The following is a 12,268-nucleotide window of genomic DNA, read 5'->3' as shown; positions in this document are numbered from 1 at the left end:
GTTATAGAATCTGCATATGACCTGTCCAAGTTCAGCTGACAAAAACTAAATAGTGACCACCAACAAACATGTCGCCTGCAAAGTTCAAATTCGCATGATCTTTCAGCTAAAAACGTTCCGAAAATTTATGCCTTCATTTTGATCTCTTTTTGTTTTAACACATTCATTTTCATCTCAACCTGGCACACAGAAGCCATCAATCATGCCTCTTGTCACAACTCACGTAGCTTAAACCTGCCGGTAATTCGGTGGATTATTCTGTTATTCAGAACTTACAACTTTACAACCAAGCAGAGCACGAACGTTCCACTACAGAGCCAAGAATTCTCACTGACAAGGCAATACGGACAATGACAGCTCTATCTAACTTTACAAACTTAGAACAAGTTTACAGATAGATTAATCTGGGCAAGCTCCACCCTTCCCTTTCCCTTCCCTACCAGATAAATAATCTAAGAGCGCTTGCGGCGCTTATTGCAGCTTCAGGCTGGGTGGAGTCAATCAATCAATGGCCATTGGTTACCGGAGTGGCCGCGGTGTCGCCTTTCACGGCATAGAACCGGCGGTACATGGAGTCAACATGGGTGAGGTAGTAGGTGCCTGGAACGAGCAAGCGCGTGTCCTGGCTGGTGACGAAGTCCTTGGCGCCGTAGCGGTGCTCCATCAGCTTCAGCGCCTCGACAAATTTCTTCGGTGGAACCTGCGTGGAAGATGCACAGTGAGACAGAGCCAAGTTTAAGGTTTGCAATGAGTAAGATACTCTGGTGCTAGATGGGGAAGTTCATGAAAGGACGACTTACCACATGCCTAGACTCCAATTTGTTGGAGATATCCAGTATGCTTGCAATGTTCGTTAGGCTGAACGGATGCTGGCCTTCATTGATTTTGAAGGAGAACATTGTCGATGTCATGCCACTGCCGTAAGAGAACATCACAATCCTCTGGCCCACCTGGAACATTTTGGAAGATCAAAAAAGAGAAAATTTAGTTCAACGGTGATAATGACCGAAGAAAACACAGTATAGTGTGATTTATACCAGAGCATCGTGTTTGTTGTGGACAACTGATGCAAAAGCAGCATAGAGTGACGCCGTATACATATTCCCGAGTTGTTTCGGGATCAATGTTGTTGGTTGAACCTTGGTGTCATACAGGGGCTTCGCAACTTGCTGACAAACCTGCATATTTAAGGGAGCACGGATCAACTTACAATCATGAGTTATTACACAGAGAAGTAATTTTGTATAATTTAACTGTTATTGATACCTTCTCAAGGTCTCGACTCTGATAGCTTTCCTCGGATGACAGGCCCAAGTAGGGCTCCAATTTTTCTCTTGAGTCTTTGTCAACAATGCTATTTGACACAACAGTAATTTCAGTTAGTAAACAATTCGGGACCGAGGGAGTACTAAATAACATACAGGCACAGAGTTCCTAATACACTAGCTGTCTAGCTGACCAACCTGCAGTTTCTCAAGAAGTCATTGTAGTATAAACGAGCAAAACTTTTCTGTACAAGCTGCACATGGAACAAATCATGGAGAACTTGTAAATATATAAAAACAAACAGATGATTATACACAAAGTGTATCTGGAGAGCAAGGCATGTGATGTCCAACCAAGATTGCAGTGAGAAAATAATATGGGGTTATATGATACCTTGTTGTATGGAGAATGAAATACAAAAGAATCTGCGTCGACGATTGAAAATGGCTTCCCTTCAATCTTTTCGTACCTGAAAGATCAAAGCAATGGGATCTGGTTAAATCAACTGGTCAACTTGATTGACCTGTTCAAGTAAAACGATGACAACTTACCTTTTGCAAAAGGTCTTGTAGCAGGAATCCAGTGCCATGAGATAGCAAGTCTGCGATAGCTTCCCATCGACCACCTGCATGCAATTTTGCTATCTTGTCAAAAGGGATGTTCACATTGGCAGATCTAGTAAATTCATTTCCAGTGTATCTCAAGCTTGCTCTGCCTAAACAGAATTTGGGTGCATAAATTGTATGGAATGGTGATGTACCGGATATTCGCTCGCAAGATCAGGCTTGTAAAAGTCATAAACATGTGCCATATGAGACCCTCTAAATTTGCTTTCCAATGAAATAGGAGCATTTGGTCCAATCAGCATTGCAATAGCAGCTGCACCGCCAGTAGGACGAGCCGGCCCTTCAGCATAAACCTGATAAGGTGTCAACATGGATCTAAGATGTCAGCTTGAGTTATACTCTTTACCATGGTCAGTAATACAATCCTGTGTCCCATTCACGAAATTCGTATTTCATGTTCGGATCAGTATGGGTGTCAAACATCAAATATAAGAAAACAGATTATAGAGCAGGCAAATATGCTTGCCTGAACATGAGGGAACCTGAAGCTAATGAGAGAAATAAAAAAAATTAATACCAGAACTTTTTTTTCGAGAAACGGATACCAAAACATGGCGACATCGACATGAATGTATATACCTAGGGTCTGAGTTATATAAAATGCTCAAGGTTGTAAAATAGTCTGAGAAGCCGTGCAGTATGAAATTGGATACTGAAAAATGAAACAATATATTACATACCGCACTGTCTGTGCAAACAACGAGCCCATAACGTCCATCCCATGAGTTGCTCTCAGCCCAATTAACACAATTAAACAAAGCAGCTGTTCCACCATAACATGCGTTTGAGGAATCAACTCCTTCAATATCAGTATTGCCACACTCCTGCAATTAAGGAACATTGTTACAAAAAGAGCATCACCAAAAGGAATTGTCTGGCAGTGAATTGAATTACTGGTACTACAAAAATCTCAAAAATGCTCAAGAGTGATGATGAGAATTCAAATACAATTCTTTTAATTTTTACATATGTAAGGTACGCTAGACAAAATTACACCAAGAAACTAAAGGTGAACGAACTTATTAGCATGTTCTTGCTGAAAGGAACAAACCTCAAATATTTGCATCAACCATGTCTTTATAGACTTGCTCTTGTCTATTACAGTTTCACTGCCAACTTCCAAACGTCCAATACACTTTGGATCGATGTTATAATTTTTCAGGAGAGTCTTCACCACTGTCAAGCTGAGACAAAATCTTAATCAAATGAGATAAACTGAACTAAAATGGTAAATAAGACACTGTTCATATGTTTAAAACATAAAATGGTTCATGTCTGGACATTTGAAACGTTATATATTTGGACTTCAGAGACAAATATAAGGCATCTCGAATGGCACAACACTGTGCTGTTATATTCACAGCCATCTACATTGTACTGTTTCTCTAACATCATAGGTAGTCAATAGAGCACTGGTGTCAAATAGTACTCCATCCGTTCCTAAATATATGTCTTTTTAGAGATTTCAATATAGACTACATACGGATGTATATAGACGTATTTTAGAGTGTAGATTCACTCACTTTGCTCCGTATGTAGTCCATATTGGAATCTCTAAAAGATTCATATTTAGGAACAGAGGGAGTATAACTTAAAACAAGCATGGCATAATGTTCTATTTAGATTGTAAAATTGGCCCTCATCATCATAGGTTGCACAAATCTGTTGGTGTTAACTATCTGGATACTTTGTACTATCCTCACATTTCAAACGAATACGGAGGAGAATAAATGCTTTCAAGGAAAAGAAAGAAAAACGATAGGAGAATGAGAGTACTTTGTACTTGAGGAAATAATCGCACCTCATTGAAATGACATCCTCCACTTCAGTGCAAAAGGCCATGCTATCCTGCCCAAGCCCAATGGTGTACTTCCCTTTGCTCACGCCATCATGAGTTTCCAGTTCTTCCTGCAACCAGCATCATGTAAATTTTCCAGCTAGTAAAGAAACTACTTCTTGGAAAATGGTAAAGAGGATATGAAATAAAACATTGATCTGCAAGTGAGATCAGCAAAAACAAAAATGAAAGAGATACTGCAAGAGATCTCGTAAGTTTCCCAAATGAAAACCGTACAAGTCTGAAGACGACATTGGGTAGTGATGGGCTGTTGTACAGTGGCCTGTAAATTCCTTATTTTATTTAAAATTCATGGATTCATTTATGGTGAACAGAATCTTATAAAATAAGACATATCAGTACTTTAACAGAACAATTTTCAAAGAGGACGACAACAGTTAAAGCCTGAAGATACCTATCTCTTATTTCCAAGACAGCACTGCATATTTCAGAACACCTTGCCTTATGTGGACAAAAGAAGTTCAGACATATCGCTGACATCAACAGATCATCATTCTTACTAACTTGTTAGGGTCAACCTTGTCCAACCTCCACCTAATATATATGATTATACTAATAATATATATCAAGCCTCCCTTTTCAGAACGCATTTTGTACGGCCAAAAAGATCGGCAGATCCACGTGGACAGCAACGCTTCCGAATTCGATGACTGCACTCGCACGAGAGACCTACTTGGTTTACAAGCCCAGGAAAGGAAAGAGACAGTTTGACAGCCATCAACATCAGCCTCAGCTGATTAATCGTCCACACAGACTTAATCAAAGTATCAAACAGAAGAGTTGGGTCCTACTACTCCCAGCAAGCTCTTTCAGCTGGCATGTTCTAGGTCTTGGCATATTAATTTTCCTTTCCACAAAGTGTGCCAACATTCCTCGTGTAAGCAAATACGTCTCTTTGGAATCTTTCATCACACTCTGAAAGCACCCTACATGGTTCCTTCCGCTAGTATTAATCAGCCCAGCTGGAATTGTACTAGTATTAATTACAGAGGGTAACAGATTAAGTAGTAACTGCTTGCATAGTACTCCCTCCGTCCGGAAATACTTGTCATCAAAATAAATAAAAGGGGATGTATTTAGATGTATTTTAGTTCTAGATACATCGCTTTTTGTCCATTTTAATGACAAGTATTTTCGGACGGAGGTAGTACCTGATAATCACACATGGCCTTTACCCTTGCCACCCATACACAGCTAGAATTCTTTTGTAGTTTTAGCAGGAGAGTAATTAGTAGGACTAATAATCGCCTATCGTTATTAATTAGCTAATACTAACTCTGTTCCTTAACATAACATGTTCTACTAGCCTTTTTTCTGAATCAAATGTATATAGACGTGTTTTAGTGTGTCTGTTCACTTATATCAGTCTGTATCTAGTGTCCATACTGAAATATCACAAACGTCTTATACTAATTGGGAACAGAGGTGACAGTGGTATTCCCTGAATCTGGGCAGCCGTAGAATAGGCTGAATGGTGACCTGTCTCCACTCCAGAGGACACAGAAGCTATCAACAGATAATGTTCAGATAACATCGGCCTCTTGTCTCAATCTCAAAGGGCTCGCTCGGTCTGCATCGCAGCTGTGAACAGGCAACTCTGCTCTGCTCTGCACAACGCAGGCCCGAGAAACATAAACTCGTAGTCGCGGTGAACAACTGATCCCGGGAAAAACAGAGGATAAAAACCACCAACCACACACAAAGAGCGTGCGTGCGTGCGTGCCCCTTGACTGGTACTGGTAGTGGTATGTTTTTTTTTATCATGGCGTTTCAGGGAAACGGCTAGTGAAACGCAAGGCTCTTTTTCTTTTTTTTTCTTTTACAGCAACAGGAACCTAAAAAGGATTACAGCAGCAGGAGAGCACGGGCGGCGCTGTGATGAGATTCAGAGAGGGAGAGGATGGCGTGGGTGGATGTATGATGTAACCTGGAGGACGCAGTTGGGCGGGAAGTAGATGTCCATGGCGAGGATGCCGACGTCCTTGACCCTCTCCGCCGCCATCTGGCTTCACCTGAAACCCAACCGAATGAACAGCCATGGCGGCAGGAGAATCGAACCGCGGACTGGGGAGACGGGGGCGCACTGTACGTACCAGTGAGGGAGGAAGAAGAAGAAGAAGAAGAAGAAGAAGAAGAAGCGAGAGGTCGGGTCGGAGACGGCCGGGACGGGGGAGGAGGAGGAGCGGATCGCGGGGAGGGAGGGAGGGATGGATGCGGGGCTCGACACTCCCACCCAGCTCTGCCCCGCGCCGTATATATACGCTGCTCGCCGCTGGCCTTTTTCCTTTACCCCTTTTCTTGCCTTGGCTGCGGCTCGGCTCGGAACCTGGCCGTATCCTGGAGGAAAAGGGAGGGTGGGGAGCGGTAGGTGGTGGTGGTAATTGCGGGCGGGGTGACCTCGGTAGTATCGACCGGCTGTCGCCTCGGGCATCCGGGCACGTTCTCATCTCATCGTGCGCCTCTCGCCCACAAGGAGGCGGCGGTCGTGGGCTCGTCTCGCTGGCGGCTTTGGCGCTGCCTGCCCGCGGGCGCCACTGCGCTCAGTCCTCGTCCTCGTCCGGTCCTCGTGGAGTTTCCCGTGTCCACGAGCGCAACACGGCAGATCGGATCCGGACAGGGGATGAGCGGCATCAAATCTTGTTTTACGGCCGCCATCCATTACTGGACCATATATGAAAAATCTTTGACAAGCGTATACTACTGTGCATTTGATGCAAACTCTAATGATACTAATTTGGTTTTGCAGACATTGATGTTTTCAACAACAAACTAGCCCAGTGACGGCTCTCTAAAAAAAACCAGGCCAGTCAAAAAGATGTTTGACTTTTCATCAACAAACTAATGCACCTTGTATTTTTTGAAACGGAAGGACCCTTTTCTGGCTTTGTTCGAGCATCCGAATAACTCTTCGGTGCTAACACTTTTCTGATAGGTCTAACAGGTATCGGTGTACTATGTTTTGTTTCCGGAGACAATCTCAAGGCAGTAACGTTGGAATAAAGTCTTTTTGGAATCCCCCTATCTCGACAACATCAATCCGGCGCCGACAAGGGCATGTGAGGGTAGGTGTTGTCAAACTATTGGCTTTCTTCAGACCTTGGCGCTCTGCTATGAATCAAGGGATGCAGCTGGCTACCTCTTGGTGTGCCGACTTTGACCACCTGTTTTATTTTGTTCCTCAACATGGGTTGGTTTCTCCATCCCAAACCCCGTGAATTGGTGGTGAGGATTACACACTTGCGAGGCGTGGGGGTGATGCCTAATGATCATTAGATTTCTTTTTAGCGATGTGTGACTATATCGGTGTTAAAACCTAGTATAGTGAGGGACCTTTCGGTTGTCTCTTTCCCTTAATGCCGATTCAGTGCAATTTTCAAGCTCCATCGGGCAATGTACAACCAAAGGAATAAGACATTGTCTAGATACGCTACTATTGGGGAACATCTATTCAAAACCCACTCAGACACGACGAAACAAGAAACGGTGCCAAAAAGAAGGCAACGGGTGGTTTCTACGGGACTATAACAATGTAGTATAACAACTCTTGTCGGAAACTAGCACGCAGAAAGGAAATATCGATGCAACTCGCGTAGAAAAAAAGATACTAACCCCAAAAAGGTAAGAACGAGGGAAGGGGGAACACTACCAAATACTGAAAAATCACATGGTCAGAAAACAACTAGGACAGCCAGCGGGTGCCGAGCGGGTGACCGCTAGTTAGCTTCCCCATTTAAAATTATGCTCTCATAACTCTACCACCCGACATCTTGAGAGTATTGTACGAGCCATCTTTCTTTAGTCCGTCGGCGATATAGTACTCTCAGACGACCACCCATATGGTACCACTGTATTTGCTCGGACGCTACCACAAGAAAGACAAGAAATTTGGTACCACTTTATTTACCATGATATATAGGTCACTACAAGAATGACAACCCATTAGGTACCATCATTGATTATATTTGTCCGGGTGATCCGTAACCCGTCCGAACACGTTAGAAGAAGAATGTTCCAAAAGAGAGGTTACATGTTGTTTCTGTGGGATCATAGCGTGCGCAAAAACTATAGTAGAAAAGTGAGCAAAACGGTGTCTCAGTACTTAGAAATAAGGTCTAGGGTTCATACTTTCACTAGTGTAATCTCTCAATATCATTAATATAATTGAATCACATGATAATCCCTTAGAAAGCGACAAAGAGTCACTCCAAAGTTTTTGTTTTATCAGAGAAAGTAGGATGAAATCGTGTAGGTAGCAAAACCACTCCAAAGTTGTCTTTCCAATCAATCTATTGAACCACCCCCACATTGTCACGAATAATCCTAAAGATCGTACATGGCAACACCATATGATACATATCAATTGATCTTTATGTCACCTAGAATACCCCAATATCACCACGGGCATTCGCAATTAAGACATGCATCAAGTGATCTCAAATACAAAATATTCAATCTAACGAAAAGAAACTTCAAAGAACAAGATTCAATTCACCACGAAAAAAAGAGACATGGGTGAACATCATAAGATCCAGCTATATTGATAAAGCTCATGATAGATCAAAATCGTGAAAAATCAAGAACATGAGAGAGAGAGATCAAACACATAACTACTGATACAAACCCTCAACCCCGAGGATGAACTACTCACACATCTCCATGGAGGTAGCAAGGTTTATGAAGGTGGCCTCCCTAATGGTTTCCCCCTCCGGCAAGGTGTCGGAGAAGGCCTCCAGATGAGATCGCTTCAGAACACAGGCTTGTGACGGTGAAGGAATTATTATAGGTTTCTTTCTGTGGGTTTCTCTATTTATAGGATTTTCCAGCGTTGGATTCACGCCAAAAGAGTGACGAGGGCCCCACAAAGCCAGGGCGAGACGACCCCCCCCCTTGGCATGCCATAGTGGCTTGTCGGCCCTTCAGCCCTCTTCTGGTTTCCTCCCGAAGCTTCTAGGGTCCTTCTCGGTCAATAAAAAATCACCGTAACTTTTCATCGCGTTTGGACCTTCCTAGATATGGGTTTTTTTGTGGAACAAAAAACATGCAAAAACAGGAACTGCCACTGGGTTACAAGCTTAAGGTAATCATGATCTGCTGAGTGTTCGTATGGCAGGAGTAATGAGGAAATATTTATCAAATAGTTTCATTAATATTCGAAATAGTTTTGAGAGGAACCAGAAGCGTTTCGGAGTTTACCGGGTAATAGCGATAAAGTATATATACACTAGTGCAGAACCGGGCTATAGGACCGGTTCGTAAGGCCCTTTAGTACCCCCCCTTTAGTACCGGTTCAGCATGAACCGCCGCTAAAGGGCCACCACGTGGCACGAGCCAGCGCCGAGGGCGGGGAGACCTTTAGTACCGGTTCGTAACACCAACCGGTACTAGAAGTTTTTGGGGGTTCTGGGTTCATGATTTCTTTTTCCTTTAATTTTGTGTTTTCCATTTAATTATTTTTCATTTGCTGGTATTTTACGATATTACATATTGTACATGTTATGCACATATATATCATCGAATGTCTCGCACCACCATTCACACATACACATGTATATATATACAATTTGGTATATACAATTTCTCCTACATGGAGGCATTACTGCGGTAGCGGGTAATGGTATTCTCCTTTGGGATCTATGACCTGGTCGAGCAAAAATCCTGCTATTTTCTCTCCAATTGCTCGTACGCGCTCCATTGGTAGGAGCTTCTCCGGCACCTCAGAAAACTTTTAAGAAGGAGATCAATATGCATGTATTAGTTGTGTGATTAGATATCGATAATGATGTAAAAATTGTGAATAGTATTCTGGCAAATGTACCCATCACTGTCTAGCATTTCTGGTCCTTTCGAACGCCAGCATGCGAATGTTCTCGCAAACGTAATATGCACATAAATCAGTCCCCGACGCCTGCTTCATGGCCTTTACGAGAATAGAATTCAATCTCTTACCCGCCGCGATATTCTTGGCCGCCTGGATTTCCTGAAGGGCGCTCTGGGCCTCGGCTCGAGCCTCTTGTGCGCTCTGGCGGGCCTTCGCAAGTTCGGACACTTGCGTCTTAGAATCACTGTCGGTGTCAAAACCGACGGATCTCGGGTAGGGGGTCCCGAACTGTGCGTCTAAGGAGGATGGTAACAGGAGGCAGGGGACATGATGTTTACCCAGGTTCGGGCCCTCTTGAAGGAGGTAATACCCTACGTCCTGCTTGATTGTTCTTGATGATATGAGTATTACAAGAGTTGATCTACCACGAGATCGTAGAGGCTAAACCCTAGAAGCTAGCCTATGGTATGATTGTATGTTGTCCTACGGACTAAACCCTCCGGTTTATATAGACGCCGGAGGGGGCTAGGGTTACACAGAGTCGGTTACAAGGGAGGAGATCTACATATCCGTATTGCCTAGCTTGCCTTCCACGCCAAGGAGAGTCCCATCCGGACACGGGAGGAAGTCTTCAATCTTGTATCTTCATAGCCCAACAGTCCGGCCAAAGGATATAGTCCGGCTGTCCGAAGACCCCCTAATCCAGGACTCCCCCAGTAGCCCCTGAACCAGGCTTCAATGACAATGAGTCCGGCGCGCAGTATTGTCTTCGGCATTGCAAGGCGGGTTCCTCCTCCGAATACTCCACAGAAGATTTTGGACCCAAGGATAGTGTCCGGCCCTACAAAATAATTTCCACATACCATCGTAGAGAGAATAATATTTCCACAAATCTAATCTGCTGACGTGTTTTGACAGCACGACGTTACGGCATGGCCCGGTCATTATTCGAACCGTTTTTCTCAACCAACACCGCACATATCGCGAGGCGGTTTTCTTGACACATCTTGTCGAAGCAGAGATCGTGTCCCCCTTATTACGGGATTCTCATCAATACGGACGTGGGTAACCCACTCGTGCCCGTTGGTATGACTCCTCGATTTTAGGCGAGTCCAAAACGGCCGCGAGGAGGACGCTTGACATTCACCCTCTTTATAAAGAGGCCAAGACATGTCCCTTTTTCCTCTCGCGCTCAATCGAATCCTTCCCCCGCCTCGAGTTCCAACACCCCAGGCTCAAGTCAGGCACTTCGGACCTTCAACCATGTCCGGATCCAACCTGCAAGGTCGGTGGATGCCTTCCTCTGTCACAGAGGAGGACATCAAGAAGCTGAGAGAGGCCAGATATCTGACCGCCGAAATTTCGCACAGGCTGCCCGCCCGAGGGCAGGTCATCCCCACTCCCGAACCCAACGAGAGTGTTGTGTTTGTCTCTCACTTTCTCCGAGGACTAGGCCTCGCTCTGGATCCCTTTGTTAGGGGACTCATGTTCTATTTCCACGATCTGGCCCCGGATTCCCTCCTTCACATCTTGTCGTTCATCGTCGTATGTGAGGCCTTCCTCCGCACTACCCCTCACTTTGGCCTGTGGCTCAAGACCTTCAATGTGAAGCCGAAGATGATCGAGGGGCGGCACGTAGAGTGCGGAGATGCCGTAATAAGCAAATGAGCTAATGCTCCATGGCCAGAGGGTTCCTTCCCAGAGGTATCCAGTTTGTGGCAGCGGGAGTGGTTTTATATCACAGCTCCCCGAAGTGCCAAGTGGGTAGCCATCCCTGCCTTTCGCTCGGGCCCCCCACCACAACTGGCGTCATGGATCAGCGAGGGGCTAAACTAGGGTCCAGTAAATGATGTGCCGATATTGCAGAGTCGCATCCGAGATCTCATTGAGAGAGACGCCAACCTGGTCACGGTGATGCAGGTCATGCTAGTTCGCCAGGTCCCGCCTTGCAAACGTAGACCTCTCCGTTTGTGGGAGCTCAACCCGGAGGGACCGTGAATCATTCAGCACTTCCTCGGCATGACGCTCGAGGAGATGTACAAGTTGTTCTTCGGATCACAAATAAAGTGTCCGGACACTATCGAGGATGCGGGTCTGAGCTGTAATCGCCCGGATACCCAAGTAAGTAATCCCATGGCCGAACACACCGTTTCTCTTATTCATCATAACATCATTCTGAGAAGTCGCTCTTTGACCAGGACTGGATAACAAAGGCAAAGATGATTAGGTGTCCGACCCCCTTCCCGAGGGCTTGGCCAATCCAGTACTAGACAGAGTGCTGGAGCCAGCGCCTTATCAAGTGCCCTCGAAGGAAGATAAAGGGGGAAATAAAGAGGCCGGAAGCGAGCCTCACTCACTACTCGCCCCAACCGGGGGAACGAGCGCCTCCGCGAAGGAGGACAACCAGGGAGAAGAATCTGACATTCCCTCTCCCCGGGGAAGGAAGAGGACCACCTCTGAAGATCCGGAAACAAAGGTTTCCAAACGAGGGAAGAAATCTTCGCCAGAGGGTCCTGCCCCGGGGGGTACCCTTGCCGCACAGTGTCCGCAAGGGAATCAGCCCTCTACCGAGCTGTAAGTAATCAAAGAGTACTTGGTAGTGAAAATATCCTACCTTACTTCTGAAGACAATAACCAAAGCTTATATCTTGTAGTTCAGATCGTAGCCCTTATCGATAGAGTTCGTCTTCGGGGGATCTT

The 12,268-nt window shown here is 45.0% G+C and overlaps 1 protein-coding gene across 1 annotated transcript; it reads right to left on the bottom strand.

Moving 5' to 3' along the window:
• Positions 1–224: 224 nt before the first annotated feature.
• On the bottom strand, positions 225–6,088 carry LOC125511469 (hydroxymethylglutaryl-CoA synthase-like). Its single transcript, XM_048676857.1, has 13 exons — positions 5,844–6,088; positions 5,678–5,762; positions 3,694–3,800; positions 2,944–3,076; positions 2,573–2,716; positions 2,027–2,185; positions 1,818–1,891; positions 1,660–1,735; positions 1,464–1,519; positions 1,267–1,354; positions 1,038–1,178; positions 801–950; positions 225–700 (listed from the first exon to the last, which is right to left on the bottom strand). Exons 2-13 carry the CDS (start codon positions 5,750–5,752, stop codon positions 506–508), a joined length of 1,398 nt encoding a protein of 465 aa, XP_048532814.1. The 5' UTR covers positions 5,753–5,762; positions 5,844–6,088; the 3' UTR covers positions 225–505.
• Positions 6,089–12,268: the final 6,180 nt, after the last annotated feature.

This window comes from Triticum urartu, chromosome 5, assembly GCF_003073215.2.
Source record: "Triticum urartu cultivar G1812 chromosome 5, Tu2.1, whole genome shotgun sequence".
NCBI lineage: Eukaryota > Viridiplantae > Streptophyta > Magnoliopsida > Poales > Poaceae > Triticum > Triticum urartu.
The sequence above is the reverse complement of the archived record's forward strand: the minus strand, read 5'-3'. Positions and strand labels throughout refer to the sequence as shown.